Source organism: Martes martes (genome assembly GCF_963455335.1).
Source record: "Martes martes genome assembly, chromosome: 6".
NCBI classification, from domain to species: Eukaryota; Metazoa; Chordata; class Mammalia; order Carnivora; family Mustelidae; genus Martes; species Martes martes.
This window is the reverse complement of record NC_137893.1, coordinates 129211774-129234097: the sequence shown is the minus strand read 5'-3', so window position 1 is coordinate 129234097 and position 22324 is coordinate 129211774. Positions and strand designations below refer to the sequence as shown.

General features: G+C 48.3%; 1 protein-coding gene across 5 annotated transcripts in view; it reads right to left on the bottom strand.

The window, feature by feature from the left end:
- Positions 1-22324, bottom strand: part of RREB1 (ras responsive element binding protein 1) — a 128621-nt gene that overhangs the window by 52914 nt on the left and 53383 nt on the right. For 4 of the 5 annotated variants that reach the window (XM_080807203.1, XM_080807206.1, XM_080807207.1 and 1 more), the window contains exons 2-6: positions 14819-14938; positions 11592-11716; positions 10750-10962; positions 5408-5497; positions 3999-4162 (exon numbers count right to left, since the gene is read on the bottom strand). In XM_080807203.1, the coding sequence (XP_080663329.1) occupies positions 3999-4162; positions 5408-5497; positions 10750-10920 (425 nt within the window). In that variant the 5' untranslated portion in view covers positions 10921-10962; positions 11592-11716; positions 14819-14938. Of the gene's footprint in view, positions 1-3998; positions 4163-5407; positions 5498-10749; positions 10963-11591; positions 11717-14818; positions 16320-22324 lie in introns of those variants that run through there. The other variant, XM_080807205.1, reaches the window with a different exon arrangement.

The window sequence follows — 22324 nt, the reverse complement described above, 5'->3', positions numbered from 1 at the left end:
AATGCTTTCTACCTAACATCAGCAATAAGATCGGGGTGTCTGTTCTCTTTGCTTCTATTTAACACTTGCTGGAGGGGCTGGCCAGGGCTTGCAGGCAGGGGGAAAAAGCATTCAGGTTAGTTTCAAAGCGAGAAGCACAACTATCTCTATTTGCAGATGATATGATCGCATACGTAGAAAATCCTACAGAATCCACAAAATAATCTTTAGAAAGAATAAACAGGTCAGCAAGGCTGCCAGAAACAAGGTTAGTATACAATGTGACTTGTATTTCTATATACCAGCAACGAACAATCAAAAAAATAATTCCACTTTAAATACCACCCAAAAGAATAAGACATTTAGGAATAAATTAACAAAATAAATATAAAACTGGGGCGCCTGGGTGGCTCAGTGGGTAAAGCCTCTGCATTTGGCTCAGGTCATGGTCTCAGGGTCCTGGGATCGAGCCCCGCATCGGGCTCTCTGCTCAGCAGGGAGCCTGCTTCCTCTTCTCTCTCTGCCTGCCTCTCTGCCTACTTGTGATCTCTGTCTGTCAAATAAATAAATAAAATCTTAAAAAAAAATAAAATAAATATAAAACTTGTGGTGCCTGGGTGGCTCAGTTGGTTGAGCACCCAACTCTTGATTTCGGCTCAGTTCATGGTCTCAGGGTGGTGAGATGGAGCCCCGGGTCAGGCTCCGTGCTCAGCGTGGATCTGCTTGAGATTCTCTCTCCTCCCTCTGCCTCTCCTCCCACACTACTCTCTCTAGAATAAATAAATCAGTTTTTAAAAAGTCTTCTGCCAATTTCCTCTAAATAAATAAATTACACTTTGAAAATTATTTAAAACACAGTTGAAAGAAATCCATTCAGATATAATGGACATAAATGGATAATATCCCATGTTCAAAGATTTAATATACTGGTAAGGTGGCAATGCCCCCAAACTGATCTACGTACTTTATAAACGCTATAATTATGCCAGCTGCCTTTTCTGCAGATCTTGACAAACGGATCCTAAAATTCATGTGGAAATGCAAGCAATCCAGAGTAGCCAAGACAATCCTGAAAAAGACCTCTGTGGGAGGACTCGCACCTCCCAGTTTCAAAACTTGAGGCAAAAACCTGGAGTAAGTCAATGCCACGAGAGGCCTGAGGACGGACGTACATATCAATGGAAGAGAACTAGCAGAGAGAGAAATCCTCGCATTTACGGTCAACTGAATTTTGACAAGAATGGCCTGACCATTCAATGGGGGAAAAGAAAAAAGTCTTTTCAGCAAAGTGCTGAAGACTGAAGCTGGACCCCTTCCTCACAGGATACCCAAGTATGAACTCAAAATGGATCACAGACTTAAATGTAAGAACTACAGTTACAAAAGTCATGGGATTCCACTTCACACCTCGTCGAACGGCTGTCATGAAAAAGACAGGCGGGAACAGGTGCTGGCAAGGATGCGGAAACCCTCAATCCACCCCCCACGCCACTGGGGGGTTTGTAAGCTGATGCAGCCGCTCTGGAGAACAGTCTGGCAGGTCCTCACAATGTTAAACACGGAGTTGCCACGTGACCCAGCCACCGCACTCTCAAGTATCCGCCCAAGAGAAATGAAACCATGTGTCCACCCAAAGGATGGACCAGAACGTTCACAGGAGCATTACACGTGATAGCCAAAGAGTGGAAAGGACCCAAATGTCCACCAGCTGAAAAAAAGAGATGGGTAAATACAGCAGATCCCCAAAATGGACTCTTATTTGACAGTAAAAAAGAATGGGGTGCTGAGCCATGCTACCACACAGAGGCCTCTTGAAAACATAATGGTCAGTGAGGAAACGAGTCATAGACCACAGAGAACAGGCAAATCCAGAGACCAGAAGTAGATTAGTGTTTTCCTAGGGCTGGAAGGTGGGAAAGTAATGGGAAGGGACTGATTGATGGGTATGGGGTTTCTTTCTGGGGTGATGAAAATGACCTAACACTGTTGTCATGGCTGCAGAACTCTGTGCATATACTAAAACCCGCTGAACTGGACACTTCAAGTGGGTGAAATCCACGGCATATGGACTGTAGCTCGTAAAGGTGACAAAAAACAAAACAAAAAGCAAAGTGTTGAGCCCGGTACCCGATGCACAGTACACCAGGGCTTCAGCTGTGGTTCTCTGTAAGAAGCCCAGTCTGTTACATCACTGGAGAAGGAGTAACTGTGCCCTTTACAGAGGCGCTACACACGTGTCCTGTTCAGTCACAGACGCGGTCCCCAAATGGAAATGTTCCCAATCGGGAGTGATGGGGCCCAAGACCAGAGATGTCTCATGGACGATCATGAGCAGGGCCAGAGCAGCCCCAAGGAGGGTACACCTCACTAATGTGGCCACCGCCCTCCCACGAGTTAGAGCTGGCCCGTGGGGAGCTCCATGGAGCATGGGTCTCAGGAAGAGAAAGCAGGGAAACCACCCAAGAAGGGACTAGGCCATGCCTCCAGGAGCAGATTTGGGAAAGGGCAAATATGTAAGCAATGAAGGACATTTTGGAAAGGGGCGGCAGTGGGAAGGGGGGGTGCATATGCAGAGGGAAGGACCAGGCAAAACAAAACAAAATGGCAAACAGAAGGTAAAATGATACTGTTGGGCTGACCATGCTGGTAAAAAAGTAAAATACTTTGTAAAAAATCTTGAACATATTGATACCTTTCATAAAGTCACCCTGCACCTTACTTCCAGGAGTGAGAAATCCATAGGCTTTGGATGATTGCGACATTACTCAGAAACGCAAATAGTAACGATAGATAACATTCACCGAGCGCTTACAGTGGGGCTCGACTGTGTGCAAAACTCATTATCCCCTAACCCTCATCCCTCTCCAATGAAGTGGATACTACTTAAAAAATCTCGTTCCAGTGAGGAGGAAAATGAGGCACAAAAGGTTAAGTAACTTGCTCAAGAACGGAAAACTTACAAGTGGTGGAGCTGAGGTTTGACATCAGGTGCCTAATTCCAAGAGCCTGAGATTTGCCCACTACTCCAGCGTGTCCCAGCAATACGTCCGCGGTTCACAAAATGGTTTTAGGTGGAATGAACTGCCCCTGCCCCATTTTACTATTGCTAGATAGCAAAGTTATCATTTTCACAGTAACTACATAAAGCTTTTTTTTTTTTTTGAAGTAAATATGTTAAAAAAAAAAGTTTTTAAAAAGAAAGCAGCATAACCCCTGGAAGGGGCTATAGAAAAATAAAAATAGTCTGATTTTCCAAGAAGGTGAAATCTTCCCAGTCCCTTTAAAAATCTTTCCTAGAGTCCTGATGTTTCTAAAATGTTTGTGGAAAGAATAAAATGAGCATTTAAAAAAAAATGCCTTTGTTCTAATCCCTCAAAACCTAGGTCATTTTTCTACAAAGTATATTTTCTATTTGTCCCACAGAATTTTAATATGCCCACCACTGAGCTCTCTCCCACTCTGGAGTGAGCTTCTTTTTCCCTCAGGAAGAAAATTCCTGGCGCTTATCAGATCTCTTTTCCTCCATTTTATCCTATCTTATCCTGAAGTTCCAAGACCAGGCCACCTAACTATTTATTCAAAGGCCCCAGAAACTTTTTGCAAGGAGAAGGGCTGCAGGGAATCTGGTAGGCATATGCAAATGGTTTTTCCAGAGGGAAGGGTTACTCTGCTACCCCCGGAGGCTTCCTCTGCATCTGATGGGCCGCCCACCTCTGGCACCCAAACAAAGAAACTGCAGCTGGCAGAGGGGGAAGGACTCTGTGTTTTGTCCTGAAGATCCCCAAAGGCCAAAGACCTTGCCCAGGTACTTCTGCTTCCCACGGCTAGAGACACGTCCAAATACACGGGAGAGACCAGGCAGGAGCCAGCAAGACCAGCTCTGACTTCTCCATCCAGCCCAGCGCACAGATCCCAAGAGCTCTCAGGCCTCTAGGCAAGTCCCCAGACCGCCCCGAGGCCACTGTGCTTTCTGTCACCCTGCAGCCGGCAGCCACCAGGCGAAAGCTGCCCTCACCCACCTGTGCATGTTCCCATTGGTGGTGAACGACTGGCCACACACGGTACATTTGTAGGGCCTCTCGCCAGAGTGCACCAGCATGTGGCGGTCCAGAGAGCTGGCCGAGCTCAGCGACTTCCCGCAGATGCTGCACGAATGGTCTGCCCCTCCAGTGTCCGTGTTATGCTGCGGAAAGCAATCATCACAGCGGTCACTTAGGAGGACGGGTCAAAGCAGGGCTATTATGAAAGGCAAAGTCAGAGCTTTATACAGAACAGAAAACCCAAAACAAGAAAACACCCAGGACAGCTCTCTGATATATATATATATTTTTTAATGTCATTTGGAATATCCTCCCAAATGTCGAAAAGTCTGTCAGGCAAGTGACTATTGTGTACGATCTTCTTCCACTTTCATGTTCCGGCTTTGAAAAACGCATCTGCAAGGCTCCGAGAGAAGTGGAGCCTTCGCAGGTCTTTCTTGGAGACACAGAGAGGTTAAGGGAGCCCATGTATTCACAGGAGCAGAAGGACCCTGCACTATTCACAGCAAGGCCACATCCCTTCTTCCAGTTCGCTGACTCAGTCCTGCTGTCAGGGAAAGAGAACTGAAACCTGCACAGTTCAGAGTTCTGGCCTCTGGGAGATGTTAAGAAGGAACATTTCTGCCCAAACCCAAGTTATTAAATGATGGTATTACTCAGTACCGTGCTATGATTTTAGTATCATCAATCCTTCTCGCTCATAGGCGGGATTTAAGAAACAAAACAAATGAGCAAAGGGAACAAAGAGAGAGAGAGAGACACACACACACACACAAACCAAGAAACCGACTCTTAACTCTAGAGAACGAACTGATGGTTACCAGGGGGAGGCAGGGGGGTAGGAAAAGAGGATGGGGACCAAGGATGGCACTAACATGATGAAAACAAAATTATCCAGTCCCACTCCAAATATATGTATTATACATGTTGTCAGTCCATTATTCTAGATTCATCCATGCTTCATCATGTGCCTTCTCCCACAGCAGGTAAGGGAGAAGGATAAATGTCCCGTTATAGAAGCCAAAAGAAATCCCCAATTCCCTGCTGCACAACGGAAGCTTGTAGCAGTATAAAGGACCCATCTACGATCTTACTGTAGTAGGAAGAGACTTAGTTCAAACTGACACGACATGTCTGACGAATGGTCTTCTGTTGTATGTGGTCCGTTAGCGAAATGTTTGTCCAAGTCTGAAGAGGTAATTAATTCTACATTGACCTGGGATTTTGGTCACAGGAACCCGGACACACAAGACTTACTTCATAACCGCCCCTCAAGACTATTCACATATTAAATCTAAATGGAGCAGAGACACAGTTCATCTGCAGAGATCAAACTGCCCTCTCTTAACGAAGAATGCTTTCAAACACATAGAAAATCGGCAGCAAACCTGACGGATGTGCATGGTTAGCTGATGCTGGGTAGTGCAAATCTTTTCACACAGGGGACAGTTATAGGAAGACTTCTCCTCTTTCGTTTCCTGCAAAGACATAATACAAGGGAAAATCAAGTTCAATGCAGAGTTGAGCCTGGGCCTCTTGGGGCTGACGTGAGTTAAGTACCTGGGTCTCAAAAGCCAGAGCAATGAATGAGCTGAGAGCACTGGCTCCAGAGTTGTTGGGTATGAGCTTGGGGAAGTCCCGCTCCTGTCTGCCCTGTTTCCTCAGTGGTCAAATGGGAAAAATAATAGCATCTACCACACTGCGGGGTGATGAGGAGTCAGTCCTTCAATGAACACACACAAAAGGCTGGAACGGTGCCCGAGACAAGGTAAGTACCTTAACAAATAGTTGTGTTTTTACCAAACGCCATCGTGTTAATCATCAGCGAGGACCCAAAAATCAAGGATCAAGTCACAGCAGAGCTAGAAACGGAATACACTTCTCCCCAAGCCCTATCTAGGCAGCTCCAGTCACGATCTTCTACCTGGTCTTGAGGGCCCCAAGCACAGTTTTCCTAAGAAAACCCCATCGATCCAAAAGGGCGAGGCTTCAGTGCCCAGCTGTGCGCCCAACAGGCATCAACTCGACCCTCTTATTTGCTGCCGGCACCTGCCTGACAACGCTCATAAGCACTAAGAATGAGAACGTTGCCCTTAAACAAAAAACAAAAAACCCTGGGTTCCTGGGTGGCTCAGATCATGACCTCAGGATCCTGGGATCGAGTCCCGTATGGGGCTCCCTGCTCAGCGGAGAGTCTGCTTCCCCCTCTGCCCCTTCCCCTGCTTTCTCTCTCTGCCAAATAAAATTTAAAAAAGAAAAAAAAAAAAAAAAAAAGAATGCTGCCCAAACCACCGAGATAGGGAATGACAACCCAAAATGAAGACTTCCACAGAGGGTGACAAAAGAACAAAAGAACCAGCTCACAACTTGCCGAGATGGCTCATCTGATGTTCCCTCAAAACACGTGGGACAGGCTTCCTTCAAGCAACAGATTTTTACCTTTTTAAGGAAAAGGACGTGCTCCTTCACTAGCCATATGCTATGGCCCCTCTTTACAGACATGCCTCCTCACCCACACAGCCCCTAAGCACCTGTCTGTCCTCATCCCCAAACCAAGAGAGTCAAGGCTTGGACACCTGTCCCAGGAATCTGAAATTCAGATGCTTAGAGACCAAGATCAGAGGGTTTCTCACTGATTAGTAGAATCACCTGGCAGCTTTTCTGAACTAGAATTCTAACCCAAACTCATATGACTCGCTAAATCAAATTGGGGGTTGGGGGTTGTACCCCAGAAATCAACTTGTTTCATAAGCTCCCCAGGAGTTGCTCATACATATCCAGGTTTGGGGGTCACTAAGTTACCCCTTAGGTGACCATGAACACCTGAATTGAAAGTTCATGTAGGGGCGCCTGGGTGGCTCGGCCGGTTCAGCGTCTACCTTCGGCTCAGGTCATGATCTCAGGATCCTGGGACTGGGCCCAGAGTCAGACTCTGCTCATCGGGGAGCCTGCTTCTCCCTCTGCCCCTCCCTTGCTTGTGCACTCTCACTCTCTCTCTCTCTCAAATGAACAAATACAAAAGTCTTTAAAAGGAAAGAAAGACAGTTCCTGTAGCCCGAGGCCTGGGCTGAGCAACATGGCAAGCCCAAGCCGAGAATGCCGCTGGGAAGGACATCAGTCCTCACAGAAGCACGAGACCAGGGAGCCAAAGAGAGGGGACGTCCCTGTCTCTAAGGCTGGACCCTTGGGCTTCCTTCAACAGACCTCTTTTTACTTGTACTCATTTGAATGAGTTTTTGTTCTCTGCCAACAAAAGCCACCCTTGAACACTTAACTACATGCTCAACTCCACCCATGGAAATGCCGTTTTTTTCACAACCACCATTATAGATCCCATTTTCTGGATGAGGAAACAGGTAGAGAGAGGCAAATAAGCTGTCCCAAAGGAGAGAACCGAGAAGCAGCAGACCCAGGACTCGAACTCAGGCCAGCTGCTCCACAGCCGGGGCAGTAGGCCACTGCGCTCTGGAAGTCCGAACAAAAAAAGGATTAACTCCAAGGCCCAGAGAGGAAAACACCCGTGTGGCTGGCTCGTGAGACGTGATGAAAATACAAGTCACCCTGAAGACTGTGAACACAAATGGCACCAAAGGGCAGACAGGGTGGAGGGGACGCATGGGGATGTCCAGGATGGCCCTGCGCGCAGCGGTTCCCTCCCTCTGCGAAGTCCAACAGGCCTCATCTGAAGCCATACAAAGGCTTTTCTAACCTGTGGCACTGGCTCTGAGGATGAGGTATGCTACACTTTTTTTCATTCGCAAATTTAAAAAAAGAAAAAAAAAAGGATGTTTAGTCTAAGGAAGTTGATTAACCCAGAGATGCTGAAAAAGCGCCACCACAGTCTCATCCCGTCACCCGTGCCCTTCCGTCCTCCAGGGGCGTGAGGTGTGTGAGGTCATGTGAGGTCGGTCGTCCTCGGCCCATCCGACTCCCATGAGCACGGAGCTGACCAGCAAACAGAAACACCAGAAATAGAAGTATTCCCGACAAAATAAAAGCACTCACTATAATAACGAGGGTGGTCTCGTTGCTGGGCCAAAACTCAGTCTCTGGGGTATTTTTGTTCAATTAGTAGATTAAAAAATAATACATAAATATATTTATATTTATACACATAATGATTAATAATTATATATTATAAATATATAAAAAATTTTTAAAAATTTTTAAAGAAAAATTCATGGGTAAGATGTCAATAAATATTAAAAAGCAGGCATCCACGTGGCCAAGCTCCTGAGGCAGCACATTTTTTAAAAAACCATCTTGCAGAGGGCACCTGGGTGGCTCAGTGGGTTAGGCATCTACCTTGGGCTCAGGTCGTGATCTCAGGGTCCTGGGATAAAGCCCCGTGTCGGGCTCCCTACTCAGTGGGGATTCTGCTTCTCCCTCTCCCTGCCGCTCCCCACCAAGCCCCCACCATCATGCTATCTCAAATTAATAAATAAAATCTTAAAAAACAAAACTAAACAAAAAAAACCACCATTCTGTGTTCACCTCGAGGCAGATACTAGACATACTCAGCAGCTCCCTGGACTGTCTGGCACAGAGTCCAGGGTTTATCACGAACCGGAACCCAGACCTTCTCTGAGGCTTGGCTGTGGCCCGCCGCAGACCCTAAAGCAGATCTACAGAATCCACAATAGTCTGGGAGAAATAGATCCCTGGACTCAGATTTAATTTTTGCAAAGCAACCCAAGAGAAAAGAGAGCAGCCAGGCCGGAGCCCTGTGAATCCAGTTCTTGCGGCTGTGCTGCTGGAAGGAGCAGACTTCCTGAGCTGACAGATAAAATTAGCAGCTAATGTGATAACTAACCATTCCCTAATGAAACAATCTGGCACCCTCGTCAGCGTCCGGCTATGGCTAATCTGTCCTGGAACTCAGTGCTAGTGCTGATGGGACTTCGCTCTCCGGGCGCCTGCTCTCAGCCGTCCCTATCTACTCACAGGTAAGGATGACGTACTCCCTCTCGCCAGCTGTGCTCCGGGTTTTGCATGCACTGTCTTTCCACAGTCCCTGCGGCCCAGAGCCCCCTCTCAAACCCTAAGCCAGTGTCCCGAGGAACCCTGGAGGACAACGGAAGCAGACAAGAAAGGCTCAGGGACACTTGCACCATTTGCCCGCAGAGCCCCCTCCACTAACCCCGCACGGAGGGAGGAGCTGCTGGTCACACTCCACGGTTCTTCCCCACAGTCTCTGAAGCACCGGGAAGGGACCAGAGCCTGGACTTGGGTCAACCCCATCTATGCCGGGGAAAGCGCTCGTCACTACCCATGCCACTTTGTCTTGGTCGAACACAGAAGGATGAGGACATAGTGACTTTTCGTATCTCATTCATCCCGAAATGCCTGGCACCTGGGGCAGTACCTGGCCAGAAGTATATACTGTGAAATGGGTGGGTGGGTGGAGAGATGGACAGATAGATGGATGGATGGACAGTCACACAAGAGTGGAAATAAACCTTTTCTTCCCAGAGCTAGCACTCCTTCTTGACTCAGGCCACAGTCATACAGGCTGAGTATTTTCTCAGGTACCCATAGGAAGAGAGGCAGGCAGAGACAAGGGAAAAAAGAGAGAAAAAGGTATCAGTGCTCTGACCCTACGTCATCACAGAGCCCTGCCAAGTCTTCAGCCGCGGGGAAGACATTAGCCAACGGACCCTTCTCCTATGTTGCTGGAGGGATTTTAGGCTGTTAGGCCCTTCCGGAGGACAGGAAGCCTGGACTGATGTTCTAAGAATTTACAGAAAACCATCACAGATGGTGCTCAGACAATTCTGTAGAAGGAGAGTCACTGGACGATTGTTAACAAAATAGAAAACAAATTCACAGAAGCCCAACGGGTTTACTTTCTAGGCCATCCCTGGTAATGGAGACTATCTGGGAAGACTGCCTCTTCCCCCGAGGATTCGGTATAAGCCCATTAAGTATGTTTAACCAAAAATTCAGCGTGGAGTTCATCAGTTGGGATTATATGGATTCAGAGAAGAACAAAACTACTCACCTTCTTTCTGCCTCACTCCTCGAGTTTCGCTGAATATGTTGCTAACAGAAGAGACACAACTTTTCACATGCCCCATGGGTACGTTAATTAAAAGATCCACCTTACTTCCCAAAGGAGGAGACATAGATTTTTGTTAACACATTAATTAGTCCTTCCAATCCTGGCCCACCCACTTACTCTTTCCCACACCTCCTGACCTGATGCCCACTAAAAATTCAAGAGGACTAAAGTAGAATTCTCTGGAGTCAAATTCTGTGCTTTGTCAAGGATGGAAAGTGGAATGGGAGATTCAGCAAAACCAGTACTTATTTGCTACCTAGTGTGAAGACAGTTAAAAAAATAATAATGAAATAAATCAAGAAGGCAGCTTCGAAAACCCAATTAACCAGCTGCATAAAGAAAGAAATGAACCATGCCACCGTGGAGGGGTACGTCAAGTTCTTTGCCTTGGCCAGCATGTGAAGAAAGCTTGCAAACGAATCAAATTACAGGACAGAGAATAAAGGATGCTTCCACCAATATTGACACCAGAGCAGAGAAAATTTTCTCCATGAAAGGAAATTGACATGCACCCTGAAAAATGCCCTTTCGAAGCCTCTCGGTATGTGCTAAGTTCTGAACACGTCCAAGGTTTCGGCTTAGGAAGCTGGGGCTCAAGCGAACATCCTTCTCCCAGCGTTCTCATAGACTAAAGCCACCAGATGTCACAGCTAGTGCACAAAAGCTTACCTGGTTCCTTCTGCCAATCCGATTTGGTCCTGGAGGCTTCGTGGGGGACTTGGCGCTCTGGGGACTCCCGCCATTCTCGGCGACCTTCCCTACACTCATTACCGCTGACATCATGGTGTTGACAGAAGACAAGTCTGAACCTTCCAAGCCAATGGGCGAACTTGACGTCATTGGGTCAAGGGTTTAAGCTTCTAAGAAGCCTCTGCCATAGAACTGAAAATCGGAAATCGCTGCTGTTGGTCACTGTGAGGTCTGGCGTCTGTCAGAGCCAGGGGGCGCTGGCCAGGGCTCCCATAACCGTTAAGTCAGGTCAAAACACCTAAAACCCTCCTTCGGTTCAAGCTGACACTCGTGACCCAAAATGACTTAGGCTTTCACGTGAATGAGGCTCTGTCACGCCAGAGACTGATAACCTTGCTTCCTTTCTGAGTGGACACACCGACACAACTCCCAACACCGGCCAACTCGGGTCTCTCGGCTTTCTCTATTCTTTCATTAGGCGAGTGGGAAAGGCTTAGCCAACAATTAGGAAAGCCCAGGGAGCTAACGTCTGGCCAGCACCCTCCTCATAACCCTAACACATGTGCTACTACATGAACGTTCTAGACTTAACAACTAATGATGAGGGCCATCGGGTCTCACTTAACTCCACTTCCGCAATACAGTGTTCTTAACAGGGGAGCCTGAACTGTGGAGGACATCTGAGAAGCCAATCCTATCAGATTTATAACCAAATTTCATATCAACACAAAAAAAGACCGTTGCTTCAAATATACAGTAGGTCATGTACCTATACCCCAGAAAGTGGAAAGAAGAACCAACCAGCCCCCACTGTCAATTACCTCCATTTTCTGCCCCAACTGATACACTATGAGACCTTCCCCTGCTATAGCTATCATCCACGTGGAGTAGGAAAGGAGTCTGCGTTCACTTCTTTTTTTTTCTTCTCTTCTATCACTTGTTGACACTGGAAGGGAAGCAAAGGCAAGAAGATTCAGTGAATGTCTTTTCACCCAGGGAAGAAAAAACTGAAACCATGTATTTGTCGTAATCTCAGGCCACTCTATTCACGAGAATACCCAAAAGGGAGGAGGTGATTTTTAAGTCATCCTTTTCTTCCAAAAACCACCTTCTGTGGTTGCTTTTTCAACCTTTAACTGATGTTCCCTACAGTGCTGTCACCCTCACTCTCAACAGCCAAAACAATTTTGTGGCATTTTACTTTCTGGGGTTCCCATTTATACCCACATTGAATTTTCCTTCATACCCTACATCCCAGTCCCCTCCATTCAGACTCCTGCTTGACCCTCCCTTCCTGTCTCTGCCTAAAACTGACCAAAGATAAGGCTGGCAAGAAAGGAACTCACGAAAATCTCACGGTCTAGAAGGTGTTAGGTCAGATCTAAAAAGAAAGATGGTAATACGAACAGAATGACCAAATGGAAGACCACGGCTCATAGCCATTCGGCCCCTTCTAGTGCCATACCTGACCAAGGCAGCAGGTACAGCCAGAAGTAAGTCTGCTGGTAAACTACTTCCCTCATTTTCTCTGGGAAGATATTCTAGAGCAAGAGCCCTGTCAGTAAAGCCACATATCCTATTACCCCATAGCGGGCCTCAACTGGACTTTAGTCAAAGATCAAGCTCCTTATCTCAGCAGCCAAGTGAAGGCTTGGAACCACCACCAGAAAGAACATGATTTTTTTGTGGTTTCCTCCTCCAACTTCAGGGGATGTGACCTAGGATATGACAAATGGTAACACCCAGAGTGGCTACAAATGTGTCCAGCAGCAGAGCAGGAAGAACCTGGGGATATAACTTTAGTAAGTGATGCTGCCATCAGCTGAGAAGTCTCGAGCTAAAATCTTACCAGAAGAGCCAAAGAGAGTCTTAAGAACAGTACTTTTCTCATCAAGAGACGAAATGTGCCCTCCTTGTGGACAGACATTTTGAAGATAGGGTTGTAACGGGTTTCCAAATGGTATAAGTAAAAGGACGAGCTGCAGAAACATGCAACTACTAAAGACTACTACTACAACTACTACATGCAACTACTTGATTGAGCTGTCCCCAGCACATCTTTCCCACAAAGGGAGAAGAGCTACATCCCAAATTAGTGAAAAAACCAAACTGCTGTCCCGTGAAGTTTCTCCAAGCTAGGCCTTTTAAAACTGCACTTCAAACTTCCTGTTTTTAATAGTCTGAAAATTCACTTGGGAGATTTCTGTCTAGGAAAAACCGTGAGACACAAGCACACGCACATAAGTGTGCATACACAGGGGCACACCTGATTTCTTTCCTATTGCATTTCTAAAAGTATCGTCAGTTCCCTAGGACTGTTGTAATCAATCAGCATATAATTATCTGTTTGACTCAAATAAGTGGATGCCTTCAATCTTAAAACCATCTTGTTCTTTCAAATATATTTCCTCCTTAGTTTTATGTACAGCAAATTATGAAATAGCTGACCATAACTCTTTATTGTACTTACGTTATGTCAGTAAAAAGAAAGTTAACCTTTCTAGTGGTCTACAGGAGCAGTTTAGGAGATAATCTTGCTTTTGGCCAAATACACACTTAGGAAAGAAAAATGTGGTCATTTACTGAAATCTGGGAATAGGTTAAACACCTCTAGGACTCAATGTAAAATTATAAGTTGTGAAAATTATATTCTATCATTGAACAGGGAAAGAAAAATGCACAGCGAAGACAGTCAACATGAAAATTAAAATTATAAATATAAAATAAAAAAATGTATTCAGGTAACAGAGCCAGATTACTAGTAAGAATTTTTGTTACAGTCATTATAACATCAAACATAGATTCTCGCAAACACCCTAAGTGTCTTCAATATACAATCTCTACCCATAGCCATGAGAGCTAAACAACACTGGGGCCGAACGTTGCAAGGGTTTAACCCTGTTGGAAAAGAAGAAAAGCACACTTGGTGTTTCCCATTTTGTCTGGACAGCAAAACATATGCTACATTTATTTCCTTTACCTAGTTTACACGTAAGTAAGTAGCAATATATTTTTTTAATAGAGACTTCTCATCTCTGGTCGGAAAGGGCAGGTAGCAAAAAGAAACCCGCAGCTACACTGTTTGAAAAGAAGAGCACAGTCATTAGACTCATCCCTGAAAAGTTGTTTCAGAAGAAACCCAAAGAGCTTTGGTTTTTACTCCTGTTTGCTCTTGAGTCTTAGACTTGAGTTCTTTCTGTCTTTGGGAGGATGGAACAGGGAAGAAGGGAAAGGATCTGGTGTAAAATAAGGGAGCTCATTGTTCCAGGTTATGGGAAAAAATCCACATTAGCATTAAGGCACATCTGTGCAAGGATTTAACCAGAGGCCAGGTGGCCCGGACCCATGCCCGATGCTGGACTACACTGGGGCAATAACCCAAACTGAAAAACCTAAACCTTCCGAGATTTGATCTGAGGGATGAAAGAGGAACCGCACAGCTTAAGGTCCATTTACAAAGCGTGTTTTTCTTTAGGGATATTAATAGTCTTGGCATCTTCATGCTTCCCTTTGCTCTCTGACACCATCCTACGCATCAGGCCCGCTACTGCGGGAGAGCAAATAACAACAATAAAATACTGACAATAAACAAAATAAAAATCACTGGCCCCATTCTAATGCAATGTGCTCCAACTGGAACCAGAGAGGACTGGGAGCTCCCATGAAGTTCCCAAATCACAGATAAGAAGTCAAGTCTTCATCTTCATCGACAGGGCCAAGTCGACTTGCCAGGCCTCTGTTATTTGCACAAACAGCCTGAATGGTGGAGGGTGGTGGGCAGGGAACAGGGGTGTCTGAAGCACTACTTCCTATGAGACCGACACTCGACACCCCAGATTTCTCCTCCCACACTTCAGGCCCACTGGATCAGGGGGAGCTAGCAACTCAGGGTCACAATTTCACTGTGGTTTTGCAGCAAGGCCTCAGGAGGACCAGGGGTTAGAGAAAGAGCAACTCATAGGGAATGTGGGGAGGGGAGGGGAGGGGAGAGAAGACTCAACATTCCAAGTTATTGTGACTCCGGGAAAGTCGATCCAGTTTAACTGACCTGTTTTCCTCGTCTTATCAAGCTGGCCCTCCTTACTGAGGGGCTGGCACTGGCGGAGCCCAGACGTGGGCAGGGTCACACCTCAAAGCCACCACCTCTGGAGTACAGAGTCGGAGCAGCCTGCACAAATGAGAAAAGGTGACATGAAGGGGGAGTCAAGACCAGAAATGGTCCCATCTCTGCATCCTTTTCTCCACTTAGCAGCGAGAGTCACAAGTTAAGGACAAGAGAACGGGTCCCATCCCCGCCTGCGTGCGTAAGCAAGCTTCCGCCTCCCAGTGTGCCTGGGACAGACAGGAACCCCCCCGCCCCAAAGCACGCCCCACATGTCGGGCGCATTGGGGGCAACATCGCGTGACAGCAGCTAGGACCGCTGGCCCCGGAGGGAGCTGCGGGCATCCCAGCAGCGCATTAACAGCCCATGAGGACGGACTTCCGGTTTCAAGGGTAGAGAGAACAAGACCGCGCTAAGTGCTATCAGCAACGCAGTGGCAAGAAGACAGCTGGAGAGAGCAGACAACATGGAACCAAACAATCCTTTAACATAAGGACAGATGAGTACACCTTCTCCTGAGTGACAGGGGAAGTGCCCCCGACAGTTCAGACAGAACCAAGCTTCTCCTTGCGGTAGGGAGGATACAGAAAACTTCTCCAGGGACACACACGCCCCCCCCCAAGAGTTTGAGCATATGCGCTCTGGGGTGCCAGGGGTCTCCAATCCCTGCCCTGGGAGAACGCTGGCCCTCTGCCAAGTCCGGGAGCCCCAGAATGCAGCCTTCTGCAGCCTCCTCCGGAGCTGCAGCGTTCAGCCACATTCGGTTTCTGAGAACAGCCATCTCGAAGCTGAACTGGGGAGTGCCCAAGCAGGAGATAGACGGACTTAAATCAAAATGCCACACAGACGAACCCTGTCGAGAAACACTTGCTTGGCCCACTTTCTCATTTTTATCCCCTCTCCGAGCCTCTGGAGGAAAGCTGCTCCGTCAGGCCACACGCCCAGTTATCATCTTGAACATCACTCACTTTGCCCGCGACGGGTTCCTGAGCACCTCGGACAGGCAAGCCCCCTGCTGGACTGGCCGGTTGGGGGACAAAGTGCCACCAACCGGGCTGCAAGCCGCTCCGTGGAGACTGCTGACACGTCAACTACACCTCACTGTCGGCAACTGTCCAATTTTTCTCTTTGCCCCTTCCCCTCCTGAAAAGTTCTTTGGATCTTGAGTCAAGTATCAAGAAACTAGGAGCAACTCATAGGGACAGCCCCCGGTGGGGCAGAGACCCCGTAAGCCCCGAGGAATCCTTATTACTACCTCAGTAATTCCCAATGGTTTGGTGGCGGCAAGAACTTCCTTGAGGGTCTGACAAAAAAATTACGACCTTCCCACAGAATGATGCACATGCGGCTATAGCCTCAACATTTCCCTTCAGCATCAAGAGTTTAGGGAGCTCAGAAACTCATCCTGGGGGTAAGCAGGATAAGAATCCTGCTTTTACTTGACATATAACTCACCTTCCTTTAAACTATGAATCAGGTCAAGCTTATTAAAATTCTCATCAGGTTTTAGAAATGCACAAAACATCCTCGCAGATCATCCCCACCCAAATTTAAAGACGCCTAGGGTGAAGTGAAACACTGTGGAAGAAGAAAAAAACAACACAACAACACAAAAAACAAGCCAGATTTCCCTCCCTTATTATTCATTTCTTAATTCACAGCAAATTTCAAGCAAATTTTTAAAAGATTTTATTTATTTGAGAGAGCGCACAAGAAAGAGAAAGAACACGAGTGGGGGGAGGGGTGGAAGGAGCGGGAGAAGCAGGCTCCCCACTGAGCAGGGCGCCCGACAAGGGGCCAGACCTAAGGACCCCGAAATCATGACTTGAGCCAAAGTCAGACACTTAACTGACAGCCACTTAGGTGCCCCTCATAGTAAATTTTAATAGGAAGAAAGTCGAGCGGAACAGCTCCATGGTTGTTTTCTAGAAACTACCACCATTTCCAAACAAATAAAGTGAATTATAGTTCTATATATAATTATTAAAAACCCACGTCACAGAGATGAGCCTCTGGAATTTAAACTTTCCAAAATATAACTACGACTCTCATTAACATTTGAACTCGCCCTCCCCGCTCATTTAAAAAAGATACTTTAAAAAAGTCTACCAAGTGATCTCCTCAGTACACACAGGGACCCGGAATGGGAGCCTGCCGACCTGACACACTTGACCCTGAAACTTCCATCTTCTGATATTGGATGTACAGGATCTGAATATTGAAGACATCTTGCAATTAAAGCTGAAGGACAAGGGGTTACTGGGGCTCCACCAGGCCTGAGGGATTCACAGAACTCAGCAAGTGGATAAGTACAGGACAGTTCTTGGAAGAAAATTCGAGATACCCTTCACCTCTATCACCATCGCCTGGGTGGGGTGGGGCGGGGAGAGGAGAAGGAAAAAGAGGGGAGAAAAGATCAGGTGAGGAGAGGCTGTGTCCTAGAAGGTGACTCGAGCAGGAGAACGTGAGGAGCACAGGATGGCAATCGGGAAGGTCTCGGGGCTCCTGCGGGGGCGGGGGGACGCTGAGTTTGCATTCCCACAGGGGCTCTGCCCAGATCCACTGGAAGCAGGACGACTTGGAGAGGGCAGAGGTCCATCTGTGAGGATGAGGGGGCAGGGAAGGCTGGCCTCCAGCCCACAGGCCCCCAAGGAGATAAGGGACAATGCTATGTAAAGCCAGAAAGAAAAGATTAAGGAGCCTGTCTCCAGGTCCAATGAGATAGCAAAGGGGAGATGAAAGATAAAAGGGAAGATCGTCTAGAAACAAAGCTTCTCAGCTTCTGAAAACCCAAAGGATTCTTCAGTGAAATCTAAAATCTCTCCTAAAGGCCTGCGGGACAGATGGGGTAAGTCAGATGCCTAGGATGACAGGAGAGGCCCATGGATGCTCTAATAGGGAGCTTTATAAGCCGCAAGGACGTCTCTCTTAGACCGGGCTACGTCAGAAAGGAAAATCCTCTTCCCTCCCTCTTGTCTAGGCTGGGGACAAAACCGAACCAGATGAGGTGTCGCACCTCGGCAATGCCCGTTCTCCCTGGCCTTCAAAGCGTGGGGCAAGACTGTCTCCTCTAACCAGGGCAGCCTCGTGTGTGCTGTGAAGGCTGACAGCTGTGATGACGGCTCCGAGTTCCAGGACGTTGATGTGTTTCTTGGCGATGGGCTCAGTCTATGCCTTGCACGGGGCGGCAACCCAGGCAAGTCACCGTCTCCCTCACTGGCATGGGCTTTGGTCAGACGAGGCCTTGGAGTGTCCCATGGAACGTTCCAGCAGGCTGGGCCCAACTCGGCAACGCGAGCTGCTCTGGCCAGTTCTGCATTCTCCCCGCTGGGTGAGGGGGGACAGTGAAGACCATGTATGTGGGCCCTCCCACAGGGCTGGCCTCTGCGGTCTGCCTCCAAAACATCCCCTCAAGACGACAGGAAGTAGTGAGACCTTCTAACCTGCCATTCAAAGCTCCCTATGCTCTGGCCTTCCTTTACCTTCTGGCCTTCCTGCCGGGGGTGACCTCTCTGTTCAGTTTCTTTTTTTCTTTCTTTCTTTTTTTTTTTTTTTAAAGATTTTATCTATTTATTTGACACAGAGAGAGAGATCACAAGTAGGCAGAGAGGCAGGCAGAGAGAGAGGGGGAAGCAGGCTCCCTGCTGAGCAGAGAGCCTGATGTGGGGCTCGATCCCAGAACCCTGAGATTATGACCTAAGCCAAAGGCAGAGGCTTAACCCACTGAACCACCCAGGCGCCCCTCTGTTCAGTTTCTTCTCCCAGAATGCACCTCTGCATGCCGGCCCCCTTCACTCCTATTCCTCAGGGGCCACGTTTCACACTTCATTCCCACTGAGAGAATTCCTGAAGCTCTTTGTATAAAACTCTGACTCTGCAATATTAATACCAATACTACTGATGATGATGATGGCGGCTACTGGGTCTTGGAACACAACTTGCCACACTCTAAGTAGAGCATCTGATTGCATCCTCCCAGCCACACCCGAGGAGCCCTGGTCCCACTACACAGATGACAAAACTAAGGTGCAGAGGGGTAAGCAACCTGCCCCTAAGATCCGCAGCAGAGCAAAGCGAATCCAGCTTCTAAACACTGCTGAGTTTCTTCTGGACAAAATCTGCAATCCTGGCACAGGGCTGGAGAGAACAGATGCACCCCCACAATCACGTTCTCTGACTCGTCACAATGATATTCTGAGTCACTTCTGCCCTTCCGGACTGCTCGGCACCTGGCCTTGCATTTCTGCCTGTTTCTAGGCAGGGAAAGGACCTCTCTCACACCTTCACCTCTGCCTTCCTCCCTCTGGCAGGATGCATGGCTGGACTTCTACCTCAGACGGGAAAGTTCACTGCACAGGGCAAGAGTTTGTAAGCACTCACTGCCCTTGCTGTGCAAAGGGATGGGGGGTGGGGGCACCTCCACATTCTACACCCTTGAATTCTAGAAGGAGAAGGAAACTGGAAGGAAGCCACCAGGCTCTGCCTGAAATCCTGAACAGCCCAGTTCTGCCTGAGTGGCTGGATTCAACTGATCCACCAGTGTGACCTCAGAGGCCATCTATGTCCCCTAGGCCACTTCTGTTTCCTTGCATATGGAAATGCAGGCCTGGAGTGAGAGGAGCTCTGACAGGAAGCTACACTCTCAGGTCCTGGGGTTCCAACAAGGTGTCTGTGGGGGGAAGTAATGGGGGAGGGCAGGAGACAGGGAACACAGAAGCTTGGGAGGGCGTAGGCACAACTGCACAGAGCAAAAATGAAGTAAACACCACGTGAAGGAAATGTCAGTCTCATCCAGTCAGTGAGAAGTTAACTACTACTGATCCTGCCACACAGGCCACCCCAAAGTGTAGTCCCCACGAGGCAGCATCAGAGGACCTTTGCTAGAAATGCAGATTCTCAATGTATGTCAGTCAGGTCGCTATGCTATACACCAAACTTACACAGCGCTTGTATCAAGGATTCTGCAGTAAGACAAGAGCAAGAAAAAGAAATAAAGATGCTCAGGCCCCACTCCAGAACAACTACATCAGAAACACCTCCTGGGATCGGCCCTGCGAGTCTGTATGTTAGCTCTCAGGGGATTCTGGCGAAGCGTTGCGAACCAGCGTTTATCTTTACAGAGAATTCTGGAAGAAAGCTGACACAAAACCAAGGATCTCCCTGAGAAACTTTCCTTCTGCGAGAATTTGGAAGGAGCCACTGTTAAAAACCAAGGTGCTAGAAACTCGGATCTCAGTTCTAATTTTAGCTGTATCCACCACGATGAATGAATGAATGCATTAATGAGTGAAAAGAAAGAAAGGAAGGAATGCAGTGTGTTGGGGGGGGCGGTGGTTAATTTATGCAGGGCCTATTTTAGCCGCTCAGGAACGGGGACATGTCATATGCGAACTTCAGACAATGCAGGGCCAGCCTGCAGTGCTGTGCCTCAGGGAAACTCTGGACCCTCAGAGCCATCTCTCCAGCAAATGGCATCCGCCAAGCTGTCACTCCCGGGAAGCGTGCTGTGGGATGTTCTCCACAGTCAAAGCCGGCAGCCAGGATTTCTGGTGGTCCTGGACACCCTCACGGGCCCCACAAATTTCTCGGCTGCTCATGGGAATATGTGCGCCCCAAAAAGGGCAGGTGAGAAGAACAGTCAGGGAGGAGAGCGTGGAAGGAAGGCAAACCTGAAGAAGCCCCATCAGCCTCAGAGGAAGCTCAGGGTCTCCTGCGCTGTGTCTCTTAATGGGACCCTGGGATAGAGAGACACAAATGGAGCAGAGGCCATTCCTCCAGCCTGGAGCGGCTGCCCCGTGCTGATCAGGTCTCAGGAGCCCCCATGGGTGCCAGGATTACCACACGCTGCTGGCTCCCCACAAAGAAGGTTCACTATCCTCGGGTAAAGGAGCATTTCAATATTCAGTTAAGTCCGGGCGGGGGGCACGGAGACAGAGAGGAGCAGCTCAGGGGAGTGACAGGTTCCATGCTGGAAGCAGTCTCTCTCGTAAAAATAAAAATCACTTGGACATTTTGATGGTTACAGGACACACACACTTCAGCAGGGAGCCAAGTGCTGACTGGAAGGCAGGGTTCTTGCTGACCGAACTTCACCGATGAAATTTACTATCCGAAATACCAACCCCTGGAAAGACGGGCCGATTTTCTGCGCCCCCTGGTTTATGAAACCGTCCATGGGATCCTACTCTTCTTCCTGTATTTCTCCACAGGGCTCTTGGCTTCTTCAGAGGAAGTGGGGCAAAGTCCGGCGTATAAGCTTCTGGGTCGTCACTAAGACTGGGAAGAAGCAGCAGGCTGCGTGCCCCGTAGCCCTTCTCCCGGGAGCACGTCTCACTGACAGGACCGGACTCCCGCCAGACATGCGAAGCCAAGTCACAGCTGCCACACGGCAGCCATTTGCTCCCCAGTGCCCTGGCTGTCTGGGAGGCCCCTTCCACTCCCCGCCCCTCCGCCCCCGTGGCCCATGGGGCACGGCCCTGTCCCTCTCTCTCCAGGTGAGCTGGGCTTTCCTTAAAGTGGCCACCGGGATCTGGTATTTCATAACTTCCTTGCCCAACTTAGCACAAGTGAGCCTGGTGCCCTACTCGGCCTGAGGAAGAGGGTGAGAAGGAGGTGGGCAGGCCAGGGGGGCCTAACTAAGGGAGCACTCAAGCTGGGCCGGGGAAGCATCACCTACCCCCAGGGCACAAAAGGCTCTTCTGGCCTAAGCCAGAACAAGTCTCCCTGCCGGGAGGAACTGAGAAGCCCCCACCCTACCCCACCCTAAGATGGGCCCGGCCTTATCAGGAAAGGGTGGGGAAAGGCCTCCACATCACACCTCCACTGAGGAGTTTAAAAGGAGAAGAGACTGCTATAATAGAAAACAGGATTTAAATAAGGGTCTGTCAGAGGTCTGGTGTACCTCCAATGACGTGTCTTTACAGCACCTCCTTCCCCAGTAACTAGGGGGGCACTGACCCTTTGTGACACAGACTCTGAGCTAGAAAATGTGTTAGGTACTTTACATGTATTTACTCCTTCCCCACACCTTGTAAAGCAATGGTTAGGTTATTTGCTAGGTATTAAGCAGCTCCTAGGGGGCAGGGCTGGGATTTTATCTAGCCCAGGGTTGCCGACTCCAAAATTTTTATACCTTCCTCTGTATCATGATGATGATCATGGAAAAACCATTCAGAGAAGAGCCATGAGCACTGGGAAATCAAGTCGGGGAAAACAAAAAATGGCGGAAGGAACCTGACATGTTCAGCCCATCGAAGAGAAAGAACGGGAGATACCTTGAAGGCCTTCCAAGTGGGGGTGGGGGTAGGCAGCGCACCCTCTTCTCACGTGTCCCCCACAGCATGAACGACATCTGTACAAAGAAGCAGGCCTGGGACCCCATAATCCTTTACGCCAGAGCTCTGAACAACCAGCACTGATCACAGACGGAACGAGGCCGCAGTAATGAGCCT